The following is a 25,568-nucleotide window of genomic DNA, read 5'->3' on the forward strand; positions in this document are numbered from 1 at the left end:
AAAATTATACTCTATTGTAAAGTTCAGAATACAAGGCAAACATACACAACCCTGCTACTTTCTATCATTGTTTGTGAAAAATAAATCAGATTCTTACCCAATAACTGGATGTTTGAAGCCAAGCTTCTTGGTGGCCTCTTCTATTTCCTTTTCCAGCCAAGGTTGTGGGCGAATCAAGTATTTGACAAACTGAGACACCCACCACACTGCAGGATCACCATGGACTCTTACGAGTCGGTCTGCGAGGTCTTCTGGCACAGCCAAGGGTAAATAGGGAGGACGAGGATGAAGACTGTCTACAATGGGGAGTTCGACCACTTGAACATTTTTGTCCTTTACTTCACCTGACAGAATATCAAAACATATCATCACTACACTATATTCCTTATATAGCTTCCATACTACAACAAAACTACAACAACTCAGTCTAGGGGCATTCTTCCTCTTAGGAACACTGAAGAAGAGGGATAGTTTTCGCTTTACAGGGGCAGGTAAGTTACCAGAACAAAAGTATCAGAGCTGAATTTCATATGCAGTTGGTCTACCTCTTAAGTTCATGGCATATAAGAAAATTAATGTCATGCTGTTATATTATCACTTTACACTCCTCAAAGTACTTAATCAGAGAAAAGCCAGTAGACACAAACAGCTAGACACAAAGTTGTTCATTATTTTGTTTTGGAATTAGACAAGAAAGTGTCCACAAAACTTTCTTCTTGCCATTATGCCAAATGGATTTTGCATTACTTTCGTGACAGCACAATGATGGAACTATCTAAATATTACAATTATAAACCAAGAACCTAAATCTTTTAAGGGGAAAAAGTAAGCTTTTCTGAAGTATTTTTTCTTGGGCAAATAGAGCTATTTTATTTTGAATTATGGTAATAATAAAAACTGTACTGCTTGATATTAAAGTTCAGAGATTGGATGATAATTTTTTAAATAACAATTACTTGCAAAATTCATCCTCTATACATAATTACAGCTGTTCTATCAATATAATGTAAAGAAAAAGCCTCAATACAATAGCCACCTTGAGTTGACTTTACATATTAACGATTACACAGTAATAGCCTAAAAAAAAAAAGATAAAGGCAGAGAGTTTTCACTAGCATAAATTGTACCAAGTTAAAAATTAATAACAGAAAACATTAGCCTAAACATAGAAAATGACTCCAGTTAAGACATCATTGTTCATAACAAATTAGAAACACAATGGTGGCTCAAGTCTATAATCCTAGCTACTCAGGAGGCTGAGATCTGAGAATAAGTACTTGAAGTGAGTTTCACATGAGTCTGGGCTGAATAGTGAGACTTTACCTCAAAAACACAAAAACAAAAACAAGTAAGCTTAGTATAATAAAGAATTAAAAACCTTAGAGTAATATTCTCTTCATATTTTATATAAAACTAATTTCAAGATTCTTAGGTCAAAATCTTTGAAATATGACATTCATTGCATGAATAAATGATACTATCAAATTTTTACCATTAGTATTATAGCTCATCTATGTAGGGTGCTTGTTGAGAAAGAACTGGATGCCTTTATCAGATCAGAAACTATAATTAAGAGCATGAGGGGAAAGAGTAAGCTGCAAAATCATAATAATCTTCCCTAAGGCAAAGAAAACTAGGGTATTTTCCCTATGTGGGGATAATCACAGAAGTAGGATATAACTGAAAGAAAGCATACATGAAACAAGAAAAAGACACTTCTTATAAAGAAAAGTTTAAAAAACGGAATAAAGAAAGGCCCCTAGCCTCATCCATTACAGTGAATTCTGCTTTCCAAAAGTGAAAGCAGTATTAATAGGGTTGCCTTTTCTTTGTGACTTCTTCCTAACTGAAAGAAGTTTAAGTAGCTCCAGATTCCACTTACATGAAGGTCTTACCATGACTGCCTCAAAGCCTCAACTTCCTTGTGGCTAGCCTTATCGACAGCTTTTATGAAGAAAGCAAAACTATACCAACACCTTCAAGATAGAGAATTTAGCTTCTATTTTTGCTCTTTGTTCAATCTTCTCTTAACATGCCCAAATATTCGCTGAATACTACTATATATCTACCATGGTGTTACTCTGAATACACAGTGATGACATGCTTCTTGCTATCCAAGTAAAAACTATTTATACTTGAGACAGGCTGAGTCTGAGTTTGAGGCCAAGCTAAACTATACCTACCAAGACCCTGTCTAAAACACAAAAACAAATAAGTAAAAAAAAAAAAACAAAACCCTATTATTAAAGATTTCCTCCAAACTTTACTCATGCTAGACTGTCTATAATGAAAAATATAATAAAATAATTAACTATCACCAACAAATATACTATCAAAATATATTAATACTCAACTGACTAGTAAAATATTAAGGCAAAGATATTTATATTTACAAATGAACATACTGGTAGAAAATAAAAGTTGTATCCCCAATAATAATATATTCTTTTTCTTTCATTTCTACTCTCGCTCTCTCTTCCTCCCATCCCTTCTTTTCTTTTCTTTTCTTCAGGGCCTTGTGTATATTATGCAAGCTCTATCACTGATCTACATTCTTAGTGTTAAAATACTATATGTGTTAAAATGAAGGAAAATAGCCCAGCACATGCTATGTTTAGAAGGTCCTCTCTTTTACTCTTTTTACTATATAACCTATTCTACTGTAATATGCACTTACTTTGTAAGTGGTCACAGTCTTATTCAATATTTAAATTTTAGTCATTTGTGTCCCAATATTAATTTACTGGATTGGGGACATGGCTCAAGTGGTAAAGCAGTATCTAATCCTAGACACTTGTCAAGTAGATATTGGGAGGATTATGGTTTCAAAATAGACCAAACAATAGACCAGTGAGATGGATACGGTGGTATGCATGTCATCCTAGGAGGCATAAACAGGAGAAATAAGGCCCATGTGGTTCAGACAAAAATAAGACTATTCAAAAAATAACTAGAGCAAAATGGCTGGGGTGTAGCTCAAATACAGTATTGATTTGTCAAATGCAACTCTATAAAAACTAAAAACTGATTTAATTTCTAAAACTTAAATGGATTTGCTTTATGTTAACCATAAATACAAATCCAGTGAAATTATACCCATACAATTAAACCACAGAGAGAGAGAGAGAGACAGAGAGACAGAGAGACAGAAGGGGGGGAGCAAGCGAGCATGTATGTTAAATAGTAGGTAGTTACTGTTGCTTATGGATGGCTCTGAGTCCAAGACAAACTATTGGCTGGGTGCCAGTAGTTCATGCCTGTAATCCTAGCTACTCAGGAGGCTGAGATCTGAGGACCGAGGTTCAAAGCCAGCCTGGACAGGAAAAAAGTCTGTGAGACTCTTTTTTTTTTTTTCTGTCAGTCATGGGGGCTTGAACTCTGGGCTTGGGCGCTGTCCCTCAGCTCTTCACCTCAAGGCAAGCACTCTGCCACTTCCGGTTTTCTAGTGGTTTATTGGAAATAAGAGTCTCACGGACTTTTCCTGCTCAGGCTGGCTTTGAACCGTGATCCTTAGATCTCAGTCTCCCAGTAGCTAGGATTACAGGTGTGAGCTACGGGTGCCGTCGAGACTCTTATCTCCAATAAACTACTTAGAAAAAGCCGGAAGTGGTGCTGTGGCTCAAGTGGTAGAGAACTAGCCTTGAGCACAAAGAGGCTCAGGGACAACACCAGGCTTGAGTTTAAGCCCCAAGACTGCCAAAAAAAAAAAAAAAAAATACAAAAACAAAAAAAGTGAGGATTTGTTTGCTTTATTCCCCCTAACATCTTCTGTGAATTTGAAACAAACTGAGAAACAAACAGGAATAGAGTAGCAATGAAAATACTACCTATGTAGCCAGTAAGAATGAAGATTGATTTTGTGGTTTAGGTTTATGACATCATGAACTTGCTAATAGTTCCCACCCTCTCCTAAGCAGCCTTAACCAACCAAAGCCTATTATGTTGTATAGTAGAAAAGAAACATGCCTGGAGAGATGTCCACGACAAGTAAGAAGTTAACCTACAATCCTAGCTCTAGGAGACTAAGATGCAGAGGATCTGAGGTTCAAAGTCAGCCCAGGCAGAAAAGTTACTTGAAACCACATCTCCAAAGTAACCAGCAAAAGCTAGTCTGAAAGCATGGTCCAGGCAGTAGAGCAACAGCCAAGCAAGCAAGTTCAAGCCCCAGTACCAGTAACCCCCACAAAACAAAACAGAACAACAAAACTAGAAATTCTAAGCTGTGCTTTGCATGTTTGGGTCCTCTTCCCAAGCTCACATGAGTCGAAGATCGATACAAACAGCAAAAAAAGTATTTCTGTAGTATTTCTGTACTTTTGTCTTTTAAGGAATGGAATTCATTTCATTTCTGAAGAAATTCTTTAGGAATAAAGGATTCACAATAGTACTACCTACTTCCTACCCTTGGACAATCCATGTGAGAGAGCTATTAAAGGTATTTGGAATCAGGTGCAACTGGCTCATGCTTGTAATCGCAGCTACTTGAGAGGTTGAGATTGGGAGACTCCTGGTCCAGGCCAGACTGGCCATACATACATGTGAGATCCCTCTCAACCAATCCTTAGGCGTTAGGCACAGTGTTCCCACCCATCATCCCAGCTACAGGAGAAGCTGAGATTGGGAGGATCAGAGGTTCAGGTCAGCCAGGTCAAAAAGGTCTGCAAGATTCCATCTTATCTCAACAGAAGAAGTTGGAAATATAGTGTACACTTGTCATCCCAGTTAAAACTAGAAGTGTACAATAAGCAGATTGCAGTCCAGGGATAATCCCTGGCAAAAACAATGCAAAGAAGGGCTGTGGGAATTGCTCAAGTGGTAGGGTTCCTCCCTAACAAGTGTGGAAGCCCCAAGTTCAAGCCCCAGTGCTGCCAAAAGTAAAAAAAGAAAGGTGTTTGATGTACAGTTGGATCTTTTACTTGACATATATTTAGAAAAGTTGAAAAAGTAAGTTTCTCACTAGGTGATTAAATGTTTAATGTATTTTCATGGTACTATCTAAAATTATCTAAAATGTCAACTAAGACCATCTCTAGTCATCTGCAGTCAGTTTAAGAGTTTGAGAAACACTAATTTATTTAAAATGTTTCATTTTAAATAATAGACTAAAAGAGGTTAAAAAAGGCCAGGATCAGATGTGAGTGTTTATTTCATTATTTACACTGCAGCCTACATTTTGGAAACCTACATTTAAAAATTTTACTTTTAGTTATTGATAATTTCATATATTTATGGGGTGCAGTGTGATGCAGAAAGGTTCAATCAAGCAAATTATCTATCACCTCACCAATTTACTTTTTGTGAAAAGAACTTTAAAATCAAATGCTTTTAGCAATTTTGAAAAACACAGTCAGAATGTATGTGGGTAAAAATCAGTGAAGTTTACAGGTAAAACAAATTGAACAAGAGGGCAGTACACACTCAGATAACAGGTGCAGACACATGAAAAGAGGTATACTGAGTGTTTTAACATTAGGGGTATTTATACCAAGTAAAACAGAGAAGGGGCTTTACCATCCCTTTAGACAAAGTCCTCCTTTTTCCTAGGTGCATAGTACATACTAATAATTCCTGTTGCTATAATACTCTTATGTTATCAGTTTAGCCCATAGAAATTAAATTCTGGATCCTTGCAACATAGACTTCTACTTCATGTTGCTGTTTGTTATTCATTACCTTCTAGATCAAGGCCCAGGTGTGAACCAGTTGTCTTGAAAATGAATAGATACACAATAATCATCCGAAGCAAGGACAAAGGCAAGAAAATAAGTCATCTTTTTTACTGTTTGTTATTGTCCAGTGAAGGATGAGGCTTCAAAAAACAATGTTTGTGTGCATCTAATCAAATCAGACATTAATACAATGCTTAATTATGAATTCCTGGTTTCTGCTTCCCATGTTAGATTTCCCTACTAACATTCCTGCCTCAACATTAGTAATGCTTTTATTCACTAACAACAAGCTATCCAAAAAAGAAATTGAGAATCAATCAGTTCCATTTACAATAGCACCAAATAAAAACTTTAAACCTTAGAATAAATTTTATCAATATAGATCTACATGCTGAAAAGTATAAAACACTGATGAAAGAAACTGAAGCAGCCACAGATAAATGGAAAGACAGTCTATATTCATAGACGGGAAACACTGGAAACATTAATATTATTAAAAGTCACAGTACTCAAAGTGATTTAAAGATGAATCCATTCCCTATCTAAACTTCTTTATTTTTCACAGAAACAAGGGGAAAAAAGCCTCCCCCAAAACTTGAATGGCTCCAAATAGCCAAACCAATCTTCAGAAAGAAAGGTAGGGAAAGAACAAAACAAAAACAAAAAACGCCAGAAGCATCACACTTACTGATTATAAATCAGATCACAAATCTATCAAAATAGTATGGTGAAGCTGGGTACTAGCAGTTTAGTTCATATCTGTAATCCTAGCTACTCAGGAGGCTGAGATCTAAGGATCACAGTTGAAAGCCAGCCCAGTGAGGAAAAACTATGAAACTCTTATCTACAATTCACCACTAAAAGTGGACCGGTGGCTCAAGTGGCAGAGTGCTATCTTGAACAGTAAATTTCAGGGACAGGATCAAGGCCCTGAATTCAAGCCCCAGTACTCACAGACACAGACACAGGCACACACACTCTTATGGTGTTGGCACAGAACAACAACAACAACAAAAATGACATACTGACCAATGCAACAGGACCAAAAACTGGTAAATAAATCCAAGTATTTATGGATAGTTGATTTTTCAATAAGGCAATCAGTTCCTTCTCTTCTTCCCACCTTCTCTCCCCCCCCCATCTATTCCTCTCTCCCTTTTTCCCTCTTTGAAAATGGTTTTGAGAAAAAATGCAAAAAATAATAAAATTCTTACACTATATACAAAAACTAACTCAAAATTATGAGAAGACTTAAACACAGGCCAGAAACTAAAACTACTAGAACAAAATACAGGTAAAGCTCTATGACTTTGGTTTGAGCAATGATTTCCTGGACAGAACTCCAAAATCACAGGCAACAAGTCAAAATAGACAAATGGAATTGCATCAAACTAAAATGCTACTACATAGCAAAGAAATAATTGAAAGTGAAAAGACAATCCAAAGACAATCCAAAGTGTTTGTAAACCATATATTAGATAAAGAGCTATCCCTAAATATTTAAGGACCTCAAAAGCAAGAAAACTTACTTTAAATAATATGAACAAAAGATGAATTATAAATCCCTAACAAATCTACAGAAAAATAATCAGCATCCCTGATCATAAGGAAAATATAAATTAAAACAATGAATTCATATCTATTAATAAAGAATAATAAATGTTGGCAAGGATGCAGAGGAAAAGAAACCCTTATGCAGTTAGTTGTGATGTAAATCAGTACAACTATTTTGAAGTCTACATTTTTTTAAAAAAGCACTTAAGTATGGTTCCTTTGATCAATCAAGAGAGTCCTGACACTAGTACTCAGAATCAACCTCCCCAAAGGTGATGTTTTTTATATATGAATCATATATAATCAGTGTCATCTAGCCTAGGCTTTATACAGTTGATTGCTCAGTTCAGCTTGACTTGATGTGGCCACCACTGATCATTTCAAGAATCCCTTTTATTTTTTTGTAGAATTATGGATTGAACTCTTGTTAATAATCTTGTTTATAAAGCCATTCTTTTTGCTAAGGACAAATAAGATAGGCTTGTTTGTACACTTAAGAGTCCTCTGCCAGAAGCTCAGCTCTTTGAATTGGTTTATATGCAAAGATTCAAGCAGATATGCCTAGAGAAATCCCTTCTTTGACAGCCAATTTATAAGAACCCCTTTCGAAGGGTTATTCAGTCATCCAAGTATCAGAACATATGGAGACTAGCCCTAGAACTAGCCAATTTGAATTATTCACCTTTACTAGACTCAGTAGAAAAGACTTGAGAAGTTTAACATCTACCATGAGAGAAAAAGTTCTGATGGCAAAAAAGACATTTCAATGGTGAACAGATTTTTGGTGTCAGTCTGTGAGATTCTTCTGTACTTGCTGTCATCTTCAGTTGATATTCAGCAGCTGTTAGCACTCTGGCTTCAGAGGAAAGCTCCTTGAAGTCAGAACTCATAAAATTCAGAGTGATGAAGACAAAGAGGTCTGGAGTAGGCCTGAGAAAAATCTTTGCTAAGACCGCATTACCTGGAACTTACTTTTTGCTTACGCAGGGAAGGGCATTATGAACAAGTTTTTGGTGATTCTGAACTGGAACAGATGTCTTCTTTTTAGACTCAAGCTTCCTAAAGATCTTCTTTAAATAGAGAAGGACAGAATAAGGTTTTAAATTCCTTTCCTATGAGTTGTTTGAATGGTTATAGTTACTAGATGCCATCACATTCAACAGTCATTTTGAGAACTATGCAAATTGTGGTGATTTATGGTCCTTTGAAGGTTGGAGAAAAGAGAGACATCAAGCGAAATATACTAAGGCAAAAGTCTATTTATGTAATGCCTTGTCTTGTAGCACACTTCAGACTTTAGAATCACAAAAAGTGATATTCAAATCAGTTACCACTTAACAGTATGTGACCTTGAATAGGTCATAATTCATCTCAGTTTCTTCACCTGGAAAATGGCATTAAGTAATATCATCTTAATCATTAGTAAAATGGGATTAATAATGAAACTTTACTTATGAATGATTAGATTATGAGTTTGTCGGGAGCCCTAAAGGGAGTCTCTCTGCATGATAGGTTTGACTATCTCACTGGAACATCTCGAGGCTGTTTACAGAATCCGGTCTTTTCATCCTGCCCCAAACAAACACCTGGTAGCTGCTAACGACCACCTTTTCACACTGCCCTAAGCAAACATCCTACAGCTGCTTCGGCCAATGAAAAAGCTTCCTTGAGGGCCAATGAAAAAGCTTCCTTATTCCAAGCATATAAATACCCCTGTGTGAAAAATAAAAATTGGCAGCTTGATCAGAATCCCTGTCTTGCTGTCCTTCTTCGTGTCTCTTGTCCCTTCATTCCTTCTCGCTTAGGTTCATTGCCCTGGTTGAAGTCCTGCGGGTCGGGATAATGAGTGATTAACAAAGAAGCAGAGGAACAGAAGGCCATGGGAAGGCAAGAGTTTGATTCCATCAAATGTATTAGAGAGCTATACTCCAACTTCACAACTTTCACATCCCCTAAGGATGAAATTACAACAGGTATGCAGTTTAAATCCACTGGTCTTGGACCCATGAAGTAACCACAAGCAGGAGAAAAGCTTGGCATCTCTTGTTTCCATTTTGTATTTATGTTCTATGCAGTGAGCTATTCTCTCTGTAATCACCATGGGATCCAGAATTGGCAAGACTTATGGATAACATCTTTACAAGGAAAAATGCCCCCAAATGAAGAACAAATAACAAAACCTCTTCAGCACGGACCACCAGACAGACAACAGTAATTTGTTTATTCTGGCCAGATTTTTGACAGTGATAATGACTTCTCCTGGAAGTCTCCCCAAAATAAAGGCTGAGATGGTGATCAATTTGGCCATGGCTAGGACTCTCTCCCTGCCCAAGTCATTTATTTAAACCTAATGCTCACATATGTACCTGCAGGATGGCTGAAGATAGACTGAAGTGCTTGCTTTGCTTCTTCCTATAATGGGCTCATGCCACTGTGTATAAAATATCCTTTCTCTGCCCTTCATCACTACTTGTCTCTTCTTTTGGCAAGTGGCTGGGTCTGACATGTACAACCCCTTGACTTTTGGTTGGAGTTGACCTGATATTGTAGGACTTTCAGGACTGGTGCATCCCCTTCAGGGAGTGAAGAAAAAAAAAAAAAGAAATGTTGCAGATAAAAAGCTGAGCATAATACTCTATACAGTGTAATTCTCAAAAAATGACATTTCTTTGTATTGGGGTCATTTCTGCTAAGTAGTCCCAAGAAGCCAGGTATAGTCTGGTTAGAAAGAGATTATTTGCCAAAATATATTCTCTGAAAAACATATGACAGTGCTCCATTTTAGTGAATACTTTATGTAAGATGTGTATCTTTTATTCATGCTGCTTACAACAGGCAATAAATCAACAAGCAGCTTTTATCTTTTCCAAATATTCAGCAAATCATCAAACTGAATAAGAAGGACTCAAGTTATATTTATAAAGACTATCTGGACTTACGAGAGATTTACATTCATTTTAAGAGTATTAGCCAAATACTATTAATTAAATTCTGAGTAAATTATCAGACTTGATAGAATAAAATGGAATCAAGCCTGAAAGTAACTAGCTATGGCGGGACATCTAATGGCATGGTAGGGGTAAGGGAGTAATGAATATTATAGGTGGCCATTCAAAAATATATAAGAGTTGGGGATGTACCTCAATTAGTAGAACATCTGCCCAGCAAGAATGAGACCAAGTTCAGACTCCAATTAGTATCTCTAGCTACAAAACCAAACCAAAACTTATATTTAAAAAAAAAGCAAGCAGAAAACTCCAGAGATGTATGAGTTCTGTTCCTTGATATTTTAATAATGATAAGATAAATATTCATATTCACATTTAAGGACAGAGATCTGCCTCATTTAAAATGCAGAAAAAAGATACACTAATAAAATGTCAACCTAGCTAGGTGCTACATGGTGGCTCATGCTTATAATCCTAGCTACTCAGGAGGCTGAGATTTGATGATTGTGGTTCAAAGCCAGCCCAGGCAGGAAAGTCTGTGAGACTCTTTATTTCCAATTAACCACCCGAAAACTGGAAGTGGTGCTGTGGCTCAACTAGTAGAGCACTTGAGCTGAAGAACTCAGGGACAGAGTCCAGGCCCAGAGTTCAAGCCCCATGACTGACAAATAAACAAACAAATAAATAAGTAAAATGTTCACATCAAGGCTAGTTCTCTTGGTTTTACTGTATCTGATAGAGACCTCTTGTACTGGGCTGGGATGTAGTTCAGTGGCAAAGCGCTTGCCTAGCAAGTGCAACGTCCTGGGTTTGATCCCCAGTACCAAAAAAGAAAAGACAAAAAAAATACAGTTAAAAAAAAAAACCCAAACAAAAAAAGAGACCTCTTGTATTAAATGGGTAACTGTCATCTGTCATGAATTCTATCATACTCTACTAAAGCAACAACTCAAGACTATTGCTACTGCCAGTTTGAAGGCTTCAACCAATTGAGGGAAAAGTTCTAAAAACTGCAGTGTTTGCACCATTCTTAGAAACTAGCATATCACACTGTGGGAATGAGCAGGCAGCATTCTTACGAGGTGCTTGCTGTTTTTACTAGAAACAGAAATGCCTTGCAAAGGCAAGTGGATTTATGGTTCACTGCCTTTAATGACATTCTGACAGATTTAATTCTGGGCTGGGAACTAAAACAACAGTTAATGAAAAATATGTAGCATCTTAGTAAGTCATATAGTTTAGATAAGGCAGGAAGGACAATGTCAAAAGAAAAGTAGACCAAAGAGTTTGTTTGATCATGCCACTAAACAGGCTCCCTATAGTCATCTTGAATTTGTTCTTGGAAACAAATTTAGTTTTTTTGTATGTGTGTAGATACAGAGATAATTATCTCTATAGCTTTATCTCTGTATCTACAAATCTACAAATCAAGAAGTTGTATTCTTTAGCAGATTGTTTATAAAGGAGATACTGCCAAAAGCCTCTGATGACTAATAAGTCAGTCTACAGCGTTAGAAGTTTAGGAGAGCTAGAAGTTTAGGAGAGTTGTTTTGGTTTGTTTGTTCTGGTTTTTCTTTTTTTAAGTTAAGTTAGTACTTCTTCCTAACTCAGAACCTCTCAGCCCAAAGGATCCAGCACAACGATCTCACAACAGCTTCTTTCACTGACAGGACAAGAAGAAGAGGAACAGAAAGCCAGGGGAAGGCAAGGGTTTAATTCCACCAAATGTATAAGAGAGCTACACTCCAACCTCAACTTTCCCATAATCTCTTATTGAACTTCACAATCCTCCTTTCAGCTTTCCCTGATTCCTTCAGTATGTCAAAACTCCTTTAAGAAATAGCCAACAGGAACAGGCTAAATGGAATAGTCTTATTCCTTGAGAATCCCTGAAAGAATCAACTGTTCTCAGCATCTCATAGCCTAGAGCTGTTGTCATGCCATTGGAGTTGGTAGGCAGGCTGGATTCTCTTATACTAAGGGGAAAATGTTATAACTACAATGGTTCATATAGTTGGAGAATTAACAATGAGATGTTTCATATTGGATTTAAGGCTATCTGTAATTTTTCTGCTAAATAATCACCTGATCAGAAGGCCCAATTTGGATTTCCTAAGGATAGATAAAGGGCAATGGAGATGCTAAAATACAAAAATTTTAACTAAAAATTCTGATGTTTAAATTAGAGAAAATGAAAACACACAGTTATGTTGATAAATAAAATAATAACAAAACAGTTCATAATATGGAAGAAGGTAATTGGCATAGCATAGCGCTTCAATGCCGCACAAAGTGCTGATAAAATAAACCTACATTTTAGCCAACTTCAGCAAGGACTGGGGCAGCAAGTTTCCCTAGTTAGTATTTTAAGCTACAAAATACCAGGAATTTCAAGAGTTATCCTACCATCACTTCCATCTATAACCTTTTATAGATGGAAGGGGAATACTGGAGTTTGAACTCAGAGCCTTGTGTTTGCTAAATGGGTACTCTGCCACTTGAATCATATTCCTATAACTCATCTTTAACTCCTGCTGCATCTGCTTTCCCAGCTGCCTTCAATTACACATGGTAAAAAAAGAAGTTGGGATGTGGGCTATGCCTTAAGATACCAAGCCACAGCTGCTTTTGTCATGAATATTACTAATACTGTATAAGTCCCCTTATTTTCCCTTTCTTCTCAGTTAATAACTCTACAAAGAGAGCTAGTATTTTTACATCAATAAACTTCTGATGGCATAGCTGAGACAAATACTACCCAAAGCATAATTCAAAAAAGATCAGTTTTCTCTTTGTAGTACAGCAGGGGAGAGACAGGGGATAGCCAAATATAAAGAAAAAGAACTATGAAGCAAAATGTACGAAATCTTAGGGACTAGAGTGTGAAAAGGGGAAGAAGGAAGATACATGCAATGAACGGGGCAAAGAAATGTTTGACATAGTGGGAAGTAGTATTTGACTTGTTACTGCTTTAAAAAGACAACACTTTGTATAATTTGATATTTTCCCATGAAATTTCTCATTTATGCTTAAAAATGGGATATCACCACCATCTTCCTTAAAATTTGAGCTAAAAATTGTAAAAGAAGACTTTTGTCTTTCCACTGTCAAGAAGTTTATTTACTCTTTTTTACTCTATATATGCTGTTTAAGATGGAGATATAGTTAAGTATCATAGGCTACATACAGTCTTACCTGGTAGATCTCCAAACCACTTTAACATATTCCTATCTTCATCTCATGTTGTAAATTATGGGACCAGAATCTATTCTTTCCATAGCTTTACTCCTTCTCAAAGACCTAATTCTTCTTTGTTGCCTTAGCAACTACCACTATCCTAGGCACATAAAAAGCAGAAAATGAATGCTAATTGAATGAGTGAATTTAATGACAAAAGTGCTGTAATTAACAGGGATTCCAGTCTTCTGAAAGGAAATAATAACTTAATTAGATAATAATTAAGCCTATAACCCAGCATCATAACCCAATGTTACAGGTAAATTTTGAAATTTGTGAGTATTAGTTTTACCATTTTCTAAGATGCAAAAACATCCACATTACTGTTTTTTACTTTATTTACAACTTCCAATTTGCTAATATTTTGAGGCCTCAAATACCTAGAAAATGGTATCTAAATACTATGTGGTCACATCTATTCTTCTCATTGCTGGCAAATTACTTTAGAAACACACAGACACTTGGTCTTAGATTCATCAAACATTTCATTAATACAAACATTAGCTAAGTAATATATAACAGGAAAAGAGATATTATTCTTGCTTTTATTAATTTTGCTGTTTTTTCCACTGCAGACTTTCTAGTGATTAGCACATATTTTTCCTAGATATAAAGAATTATCTCTGGGACTGATAAACACAATAGAATACTAATTAAATGTACTGGATTTAATAGTTAATTTTGACATGACATACTAAACCAGAAAAAACTGTTTTAGCCATATTTACTCATTCAGAACTTTGTCTCACACTGTGTATTAACGAAATAGATAATGAAATTTACGTAAAAATTTTACTTTGCATATTTCCATATATCACAACAGAAAATCTAAAACACAAGCATTACATTTAAATGAACTTTCATATTCCTTTTTTATTTCTATTGGTGATCATTATAATAAAGCATTATTGGAAAATACTATTTCCAGTTCCACAGAATTTTCACGTTAGTTCAGCTTATACTCAACAGAGCTCTCTGTTCTTAACAATGTCTGCCTTCAAGGGAAACCAGTTTAACAGAGCTGAACCTACTTGATTTTTATCAAAGCTTGATCTAAGAAAAAGAAATTGCCCAAATCAGGCTCACTACAAGACTGAGAATTCATCTTAGTATATTCCCCCTTCCTCCACATCATACTACCACAGCAAGAGGGCTGATGAATAACAATGAAGGATTACAACTAAGCAAACTGCCACGTTAAGGAGTCTATGAGAAAGTCTAAAGACAACAGGGTGGGAGTGAGAGTAAGGGGAAGATTAAAAAACAAGAAAGATCAGGGCCTAGCAGTATGGCATAGAAGTAAAGCCACAGCTATGAGTGGAAAAAGTTGAGCAAGAGCAAGAGTCTCTGAATTCAAATTCCAGTATAGCACCAAAACAAAAACAAAACACTCAAGATCCCTAGCGGAAACCTGAGGACTTGAGTCTATGCTACAGTGAACAGTAAGCATAATCTGATTTCTAGTCAGATAAACATAAAACCTCACACTAAACGTGTACCTGTCTCAGTTCCTTTTATCCAGATATATGATACTGTAGTAGGAAGACCCCTACTCAGGCAGGCAAGCCCACCTAGTCGTCTGGAGTGACAGAGCCCACCGCAACTAAGTTGTTATTAAAGAAGCAACTTTATTGAGAAGGTTCCTACACTGACTGGCCAGGGCCACAGCACAGGCTCGGGAGCTGATAACTGCAACCCCGAGCGGCCCACGTACTTAGGTTTTTAAAGGCAAAAATCACAAGGCGAAGCCTGGTCACGTAGGCGACCAATGAGATTGTCACACACCCAAAAGATTGTACAGTCATACCAGACCACATGCAGATGGCCAATGAGGTTACACTTGTCACATAATGGCTGTTTAAACCAGCCTATCACTTTTGGTTTAAATGGCTCACAAATTCAACGGTAAGGTGGAGCTTAAGGTAAGCATACACAAAGGAGGAGTTTAGTGGAGTTTAACATAAGCACGTGAAAAAGGCGGAGTTTATGGTAAACTCGTGATGTTGCCAGTAAGAGCCAGATTACTGGCTATCTGTTTAATCTGTCAGTCTTTAACAGAACAATGAAGGTGGGTTAAATTGTTAAGGGGAGGGGGGCCTAGAGGCATTCTTTCCATTCCAAGAACTGGGCTAGTTGAAGCCAAGGTCGAGTTAACCTTGTTTAGAGGTTTTTTCCCCCTAAAATCCCTAAAAGAAAGGCAAAGCCTGGAAAGAAGCTGTACTAGCTCGAGTCTCCTCTCAGGGCCTACTTCAATACTTAGCTTTCATTAAGGTAAAAGGTTAAAAAGCAAAATCAGAACAACCACCACAAAAAGCAGTCTGAAAAGATAAACTATCAGGACCAGACTCATTCATGGTAGAGAATTCAAAATAGTCAGTTTAAGAATTTAAAATAACAATGAGTAATATGCTTAGAACTTTAATGGAAAAAGTGGACAACATGTAAGAACAGATGAGTAATGTAAACAGAGAGCTTCCTGTTTCCATCATGTGAGTATGTGAGTATGCAGTAAGAAAGTCTGTAAGCTGGGAAAAGGCCCCTTACCAAGAATTGAAATCTGCTGTCACTTTCATCTTGGACAACATTAGGAACTGTCTGTTGTTTAAACCACCCAGTTTATGGTATTTTGTTATTGCAGGCTAAGTAGATAAGGACAGTCACTCTGGAAGACAGTTTGGCAATTTCTTACAAAGCTGAATGAATATGATTTTATCGTATGATCCTGCAATCTCACTCCTGGGTACATATGCAAATGAGATGAAAATTATGACCCTATAAAAACCTGCACACAAATAACTATACTAGCTTTATTCATAATTGCTAAAAATTGGAAGCAATCAAAATGTTCTTCAATAGGTAAGTGGATAAACAAACTTTTATATATCCATACAATATAATACAATTCAGGAAATAAAGGAATTAACTGTCAAGTCACAAAAAGAAATGCAGGAGCCTTGAAGGAAAAAAAAAAAGGAGCCAAGCAGAAAAGAGATTGTATTTATTATTCCAAATATATGACATTCTAGAAAAGGAAAAAAACCTGCAGACAAAAAGATTGGAGGTTTCCAGGGATGAGAGGGAGAGAAGGATGAATAGATAAAACACAGGAATTACTAAAGCTTATCTGTATTTTATATAATGATGTAAATGTGGAAGTATGAGTACACAACTATCAAAGGCCAAAGAACTGTATAACAGAAATAATACACTCAGACCTTACTTAATAATTATACATTGGTACCAGTTCATTGATTTTAACAAATACACAACAGCAGTGCCAATACTAATAGTAGAAACTGGGGTGTGCAAGGTATCCAGGGTTGTATGTGTATGTGTAAGTGTACACACACACAATGTGTGCACACATGTGCATGTAGAACTGAACTCTACTTTCTATTCAATTTGTCAGTATGCCTAAAACTGCCTAAGAAATAAATCTATTAGGCCAGCGCCAGTGGCTCACGCCTGTAATCCAAGCTACTCAGGAGGCTGAGATCTGAGGATCGCAGTTCAAAGCCAGCCAGGACAGGAAAGTCCGTGAGACTCTTACCTCCAATAAACCACTAGAAAACTGGAAGTGGCCCTGTGGCTGAAGCAGTGGAGTGCTTGCCTTGAGTTCAGGAGCGCAAGGACAATGGCCAAGCCCAGAGTTCAAGCCCCATGACCAACAAAAAAAATAGAAAATAAAAAAATAAATCTATTAGCAAGACATTGTGATTCATGGCTATAATCTTAGCTATTCAAGAGGCCAAGACCTAGCAAATAGTGGTTAAAAGCCAGTCTGGGGAGACTGGTTAATGAGACTTTCTTTATCTGTAATTAATCAGCAAAAGGCTAGGCTGAATATGTGGTTCAAGTAGAAGACAACCAATCATGAGTAAGAGTATGAGGCTTGAATTCAAGCCCAAGTCTGGCAAAAAAAAAAAAAGTCTGTTAATTAAAAAGTATATTCAAGAGTGACCAAAAGAACGCTATAGACACACATATTTATATGTTTTTATTAGCATTTTTACTGTCTTCTTGATATTTTCTGCACTTCTAGTTTCATCAGCAATAAATATTCATTATTTTATGTTTGAAATTTTTATTTCAAACTAACGAATTCAAACAGAACAAATAAATTTGGCATCACTAGAATATGATCCAGAAGAAATAAAACTGGAAATTCTGGTCTAGTATATATCTCGAAATTTCTTCTTTTGTCCTATAATAATTAAAAATAGTACTACCTCTTTCTGGGGTTGTTTTCTTAACAGAAAAAAATGAGAAAAACTCTGAAGATAAGACATAAAAAGGATGATGTTTTAGTAACTTAAATACTATTATTAAGAATGGGGAAAGAATTTTTCTCTTAACTAAAGAGCAGGTTTAGCTTGGAAAGGATTCAATGAAACCTTTAACCAACTAACAAAAGCCAAATATATCTGAAATTAGAAACACAAAGAAAGAGTTCCATTAAATCAAAAGTCTTTTAAGTCCAACTGTAAGGCTATAATGAGAAAACAGCTAAAATTAAATAAAGAATGATTCAAAGGTTACCTGAAACTTCACAACTTAGAAAGAAACTTGTTCTGTCTGAACAAATTTAATTTCTCTTTCAATATAGATGTTTTCAAAAGTTTATAATCAAGAATTTTCTAGTTAATATTGATATATGAAAATATACCAATACTAGGGCTGGGAAGGTGGCTCAGTGGTAGAGTGCTTGCCTTGCATGCATGAGGCATGCACCACATAAGCAGGAAAACCCGGAAATGGTGCTGTGGCTCAAGTGGTAGAGAGCCTTGAGCTGAAGAGCTGAGGGACAAGCACCCAGGCCCAGAGTTCAAGCCCCACAATGGACAAAAAAAAAAGAAAGAAAAGTAAAAACAGAAAAAATATACCAATACTAATCAGTGAAAATATAACAGGTACTTAATCTGCTTTTGCTGAAAAGCACTGACTCCTTACTTGGGACCTTGAATTATCTAAAAGCAAGAGAAAAGCCTGGCATTCCCATTTTCACATATATATATATATATATATATATATATATATATACACACACACATAATTGTTTTGAGACATTCACCTTGGATCCAGTGAAGACTTACTGTTAACATGTTTACAAGGAAGGATGAAGAACCCACTTCCAAAGAAAAGGAACATCATAGCCAGACAACAAAACTTTATTTATCTTGACCAGATTTCCATTTTTAATTTTTCCAGAATCCCTCCATAGTGACCAGTATAGCCATACTTTTGACCAGACCTGTTAATCATTACATATAACTTTTGTGCACCTCCCCTCCAATTCTTCTCCTACTTAAACCTAAAGCTGATGTCTGCCTTCTGAAGGCGGGCTGAAGTGCTTTCCTGCTACGACTGCCTATGCTTTGTAATGAACCTATTTTCTCTGTTCTTCGTGTGATCACTCCTCTTTTTATTTCGCATATTGGGGCCAGTAGACAGACCTAACATTTGAAACTTGGGCCCAGGGCCAAAACTGTGATTACGGAAATAAAAAGTTCTGTATCTTTCATAACAAATAGGTATTTAAAATTTGCACGTAACTAACATTTTCTTGTTCTTTTCTCATCGATGGACTTTTGAGACTTAAACTGATAATCAAGCCCTATCTTATATTGATGGTGTTTTCAGTTGCTTGAGAAAAAAATCAAGCATTGTTCAGTCTGTTTTGTTTTTGTTGGTCATGGAGCTTGAACTCTGGGTCTGGGTGCTGTCCCTCAGTTCCTCTTCAGCTGAAGGCCAGCACTTTCCACTTGAGTCACCATGCCACTTTCGGCCTTTTTTGTTTTTGTGGTGCTGAGGAATGGAACCCAGGGCTTCATGCATGTGAGACAAGCACTCTACCACTGCGCCACTTTCCAGCCCTATTCAGTCTGTTTTGGTTTGCAAAACAAAAATAAAACTAATTCTGAATATTAACAACATTGTTTGTGGATATGGTTTTGATGTAATAACATCATTAATAGATCTCAAATATTAATTTAATCTCACTTAAATAACTTTTAATAGTACTAGGTTCACTATAATATGTATGCTTTCCCATTATAAGGCAGAAAGACTTATTACATACTGAATGTTTCATTTAAAAAAATGCACTCAAGAACAGATGTCAGGGCTGGGAGAGTGGCTCAGTGGTAGCGCGCTTGCCTTGCATGCTTGAGGCCCTGGGTTCGATTCCTTAGTATCACATAAGCAAAAAGAAAAAAGCCAGAAGTGGAGCTGTGGCTCAAGTAGTAGAGCGCTAGCCTTGAGCTGAAGAGCTGAGCAACAGTGCCCAGGCCCAGATTCAGGCCCCACAACCGGACCCAAACAAACAAACAAAAAAGAACAGATGTCACAGACTAGATTTTGCATTGCCCAAGTGAGGGGATGCTAAGAATGAATTTAAAATTTTAATTTAAGAATGCCTAGGCACCAGAGGTAAACAGCACAATTGCTTAAAATGCTAAATAAAGCCAGCTGCTCAAAAGGGCAAGCTCCATGGTGGTTTTAATTATTTACCATCATGCAACAAAAAGCAACACAAAGGCTATTTGATAAGATGTTTTATCTACATGGTAGACTGTGATGTTTGCTCATCATTTTAGTACCCTGATGTTAAATAATGATAGCATGACACTGAACTATCCAAAATGATGGAAAAGTAACTTTTAAAATATTTACTCATGCTTGTAATCCTAGTTATTTATTAGGAAGCTGAGATCCAAAAGGTCTTGGTTGGGAGCAAGCCTGAGCAAAAAAGTCCATGATACTCAATCTATAACAGCAAAAAAGCCAAGCTGCAGATGTGGCTTAAGTTGTAGAGAGTCAGCTAAGCAAGTGCAGCAAGTATTGAGGCCCTGAGTTCAAACAACCAGCCCCCACCTTCCCACATCTGCCAAAATACTAGTTACCTACAATACGACCTCATTTAATCAATATAGGAGAGAGTTGACTTCATCTGTGTAATGGCCAGTGAAAGTGAACTCTTCTACCCAATGCTGACAGGAAAAATTGTGTCCAAATCTCTTTTTTGAGTGGGAATACTTGGTGGCAAGTTGCAAAAAATATGTTGTTTCATATTCTATTTACAAAAGAGGTTTTAAAATGACAAAAAAAAAGGCTTGGTAGCTATTCACAGGAATTTAAGATATGAGAATTAAGGTTCAAAGTCAGCCTGCAAAGAAAAGTTCAAGAGACTCTTATCTTCAATTAACCAACAAAACATTGGAAGTGGAAGTGTAGTTCAAGTGGTAGAGTACCAGCCCTCAACTTGAGTTCAAGCCCTGGTACTGAGACACATTATACATGTATACATGCACATGCGTGTGCATACGTACATACATAATATCTTAGCTTTCTTTTACCTTTTCTTTCTTTCTCTTTTTTTCTTTCTTTCTTTCTTTCTCTTTCTTCTTCCTTCCTTCCCTCCCTCCCTTCCTTCTCTCTAGCTTTGCTCTAGAAAGAATGAAAGAAGTAAGAACAATGGCCTTGTAAGCAAATTCTAAAGATTTGTCTTTCTTACTTGTGATTTCTAGTGCAAAGTAATATTTGATTAATTTAAAGTGAACAGATTAAAACGTAAAACTTGATAACAACATATTGTGCTGTTATCTTTAAAATGCTAGTTTGCCCTTGGTAAGATAATTCCATCAAAATATATCTTTATAGAACCATTTCTTTCTCTGTTATTTTTAGAGAATGACATAATAAATATAGTGCAAACTGTTTTATAGCCACAACTCATAAAGACTGCATTCAAATGGTCTCAGAATGATTCTTTTCTTCCCTTTCTTTAATCATCTCAGCATATTCTTAATACCTATTGGCAATTCATTTCTATGGAACAGAACACCAAGGAAATTTTTAACAAATGATAAGGCAAATAAATGCATTAATTTACGAGTGTGTTTTTAAATGCATCTGTGGCTAATACCATTTGTAACTCAATCACATAAATAATTCTGCTATTAAATAGAGAACAACATGATAATAGGCATATTATAGTAAAACATATTGGTCTTCTTTATCAAACAGCTGGAACTGATATCAAATATACATTTGGATGTATAATCAATGTCAAACAAAATATGTAAACTAATATAAAACACAGAACCAAAACTGTATTTTATTGTTATTGTATGTTCTTCTCAGGCTAAAGGAAATATTCAAAGACGAGATTCCATCAAATGAAAAACATCAATTTCTATATCCCCAGAAGAATAGGAAAGACTAATCTTCCCATATAAAGATTAATTAGCTCAATGATTACATATTAATATTAATGATATTCAGAAAAAGAAATAGCTTAAAGCTATTTTCAGATTTTTTTAATGTCATGAATATAGACATAACATTTATTACTTCTATGATAGGTGCAAGTCTGCATAAACTAAACAATTAGGGAATCTGTGCCTTGTTGGTCTTTAATTTTGATGTTAGAAATATTTTTGAATCAACATGGAATAATTTAACCTTTTCTCTGTTTGAGAATACAATACTTCAAAAATCCAAATACTGGATTAATTATTTAACTGTCATATTTAAAATTGTGCTAGGAGAAAATTTTCCAATGTAGTTGGTTTACATAAATACATATCTCCACAACCACATGTGTGTGCATGGCGTCCTGGGGATTGAAACCAGGCCTTGTACATGCTAATACACTGCCCCTGGCCTACCTCCTGCCATCCCAATGTACTATCAAGTTCCTCTGTGCTTCACTTAGGAAGTACAAATCTTTCACAGAGGTATTTAGTATATCTTTGGTACCATTTGTTAAATCGAGTAATAATTCAATCTTGTGCCATTGCCTTAATACAACTAAAAATTTTCCTAATAATTCTAAGTTGACTAGTTTTTTTGTTTGTTTTACCGTTGTAGGCTGAACTCTGGGCCTAGGCGCTGTCCCTCAGCTCTTCAGCTCAAGGCCAGCACTCTGCCACTTGAGCCACAGTTCCAATTCCAGCTTTTTCTGCTTATGTGGTGCTGAGGAATTGAACCCAGGGCCTCATGCACACGAGGCAAGACATGGCAAGCATATGCATCATTGGTCAAGCACTATAAGTGTGGCAAGAATTCCATACCTAAGATTTCTGGTTCAAAATAGCACTTCTAACTTCTGTAGCTGGAATGACTACACTCTCTCTGTCCCTTAGGATACTGTTTAAAAATTTATAACACCATTAGCCACATTTTCTACCTGGAAATAAGATTTTTTGAATGTTTGCATTTATTTTCTGTTCAGATTGGGAGCTTCTTGAGTACAGGAATTCTAATCATCTATACAAAGGCTGGCAACCTTTTTTTTTTTTTTTAGCAAAAGGCTAGATAGCAAATATTTTATATTTTGTAGGCTTATAAGCACTTTTAAATGTGGCACTCTTATAAAACTAGGCTATGAAGATAATGGGGGGACAATTATTTGCTGGTCCACTAGCACAGGACTTTATTAGAGGCAACATTTTGATGTCAGACTGGGCTTCTGTATCTTAATAGCTGTATTACTTCTGGTAAATTACCCACCTATATAAAATGTGACTAATATAGGTTTATTGTGAATACTAAATGAGATAAAATATGTGAAGTTCTTAGTACTGATACACAGTAAGGCTCACTAAATGTTAGCTGTTGCTATATGATTACTTTCGTAGTCTCTGAACTAAGCAGTATTCAATAAATGTTTAATAAAATGAAGATATTAAAATTTTTATTTGGTGGAGATGGGATGGTGGCTCAGTAGTAGAGTGCTTGCCTTGCATACATTAGGCCCTGGGTTCGATTCCTCAGTACCACATAAGCAGAAAAAGCCAGAAGTAGCACTGTGGCTCAAGTGATAGAGTACTAGCCTTGAGCTGAAGAGCTGAGGGACAGTGCTCAGGCCCAGAGTTCAGGCCCCACGACCTACTAAAAAAAAAAAAGAAAAGAAAAATAAATAAATAAATAAATAAAATGTTTATTCGGGAAGAATGCCTTATTTTATTCCATGAAGTAATTTTTTAAACTTTTTTGAGGTTGAGTATATAGTGTACAGCAAGTGCTCTAAGGTCTAGGGTTGATCCTCATTTCTGCAAAAATAATTAAATTTTTCAGCAAGTGCTCTTAAATGAGTGTTTTTCACTTAGTTATTTTCAGTTTTTCTGTAAGCATTAGAAATAAAAAAATTTGATAAGTGCCTTTTAATATTAGGACTTAGGAAGACTTTAATTATTAATTTATTTTTTGTCAGTACTGAGGTTCAAACTCAGTTCCTCACATCTGCTTGATAGGCAAGGTGTCTAGTCCTTTTTTTCTGCTGGAAATGTTTTAGATAGGGCCTGGCTTCCTGCCCTGGAATGTACCTGGGGATGATCCACCTGTTAGGCTTCCTGGAAGCTAGGAGAACAGGCGCATCCTATGGAGTTTACTGAGACAGGATTCCCCACACTCAACTGCTTGGGCTGGCCTCCAAGTGAGATCCCAACAACCTCAACCTCCTAAGTAAGCTAGGATTATAGGCTTGAGTGACTGGGACCCTAAACAGTGGGATGAATCAATCTATATTGATTGATTCAAATATAAAGTCCTTACATAATAAAATTTGTCATAGTAAGACACCATGAAAGTTAAGTCTGGTGGGATTTTGTTATAAACAACAAGGCTTTATCTTAAAAACATTTTTCAAATTTTCATGCATATAATCTCATTTAATCCTGATTAGCGAATTAAATCACATTAACCAGGGTAATATTTGATAGATTTTAAAACAAATTAAAGGGCTATGGATACAGTACAATGAAAGAGTACTTATTTAGTGTATTCAAAATACCCACACAAAATGTGGGTATGTACCCATGCATACACACACATGAAATTTCAGAAAATACTTTGAAATAGGCAATTTAATTTTTTTTAATGTTGAGTAATTACTGGCCAGTATTATTAGACAATGAAGAAACAAAAAAGAAATATGACAAACGTCTCAAATAATTAATCATCAAAGCGACACATAAACCAATGACAAAAAAACAAATATGCAGCTGGGCACTGGGAAATCACACTTATAATCCTAGCTACTCAGGAGGCTGAGATCTGAGGATCCCCATGATCTCAGTTCAAAGTCATGCTAGCAAAATTTGAGACTCATATCTCCAACTAGCTAGCAAAAAGCAAGAAGCAAAGCTATGGATCAAGTGGTAGAAGACTGGCCTTGAGCAAAAAAGCCAAGAGTGTGAAGCTCTCAGCTTAAGCCACGGAAATGGCATTAAGGAAAAAAAACAAGAAACAAAATAAAAAATGAAAACAAGGTTACCTGAAGGGAAATACTTTAAAGAAAACAATACTAAAAGATAAACAGGATTTTGTAAACTCCAGTGGAGGAGAGATATTCTAAAATGAAGAAATTATAATTTCTCATTGTAACAAAAGTACACAGAACTTCCAAGGGATACATTCGGAGGTGGACTAGTAAGAAATGTAGTGCAGGACAGTGAGAAGTACATGTGAAGGGGGTTTACAGACATGTCCTGCTGTACCTGGATTATATGTTGAGATGGGGTCTTGATGACTTTTTGCTCTGACTGGCCTCAAATCATAATCCTCCCAATCTATGCCTCTGGAATAGCTGGAATTACTAATGTCAGCTAGTGTACCTAGCTTAAGTATAGTATTTATATGGTATAATGTGAGGATGTTTAATAAATATTATGATACTCAATAGCAAGTTCCTGAGGGGCAGAGGCTGGGTTATACATATCTTTACAACCCTTCAAACATCTTTCTAAATTCTCAAGTTTTAACTGAATGACTAGAGCACTTCCTTACTTATGGTACTAACTCATATTTGAAATTTTAATAGTAAAATCATAAATGTACCCATTATTTGCATCAGTATATTTCTGGCAGTTTTTTCGTGTGTGTGTGCGTGCGCACACATGCATGCACACGTGCACACGCGTGGTATGTGTATGTGTTGGTACTGGGGCTTGAATTCAAGGCCTGTGTTCTTGCTTGGATTTTTGCTTAATGCTGGTGCTCTACCACATGATTAATTTTGTTGATTAATTGAAAATAAGTGTTGGACTTTTCTGTTTGGGCTGGCTTCAAACTACAATCCTCAAATCTCATCTTCCTGAATAGCTAGGATTACTGGTGTGAACCATTAAGTGCTCAGCTTGGCAGTTTTACTTTCTAA

The 25,568-nt window shown here is 36.2% G+C and overlaps 1 protein-coding gene across 2 annotated transcripts in view; it reads right to left on the reverse strand.

The window, feature by feature from the left end:
* The window catches only part of Fut8 (fucosyltransferase 8), a 102,173-nt gene that overhangs the window by 17,391 nt on the left and 59,214 nt on the right, over window positions 1-25,568 (reverse strand). For both annotated transcript variants that reach the window (XM_042691830.1, XM_042691831.1), the window contains one exon: window positions 98-344. In XM_042691830.1, coding sequence (XP_042547764.1) covers window positions 98-344 — 247 coding nt within the window. The remainder of the gene's footprint in view (window positions 1-97; window positions 345-25,568) is intronic.

The sequence above is a fragment of the Dipodomys spectabilis genome, unplaced genomic scaffold (assembly GCF_019054845.1).
Source record: "Dipodomys spectabilis isolate Male_0828 unplaced genomic scaffold, ASM1905484v1 ptg000146l, whole genome shotgun sequence".
NCBI lineage: Eukaryota > Metazoa > Chordata > Mammalia > Rodentia > Heteromyidae > Dipodomys > Dipodomys spectabilis.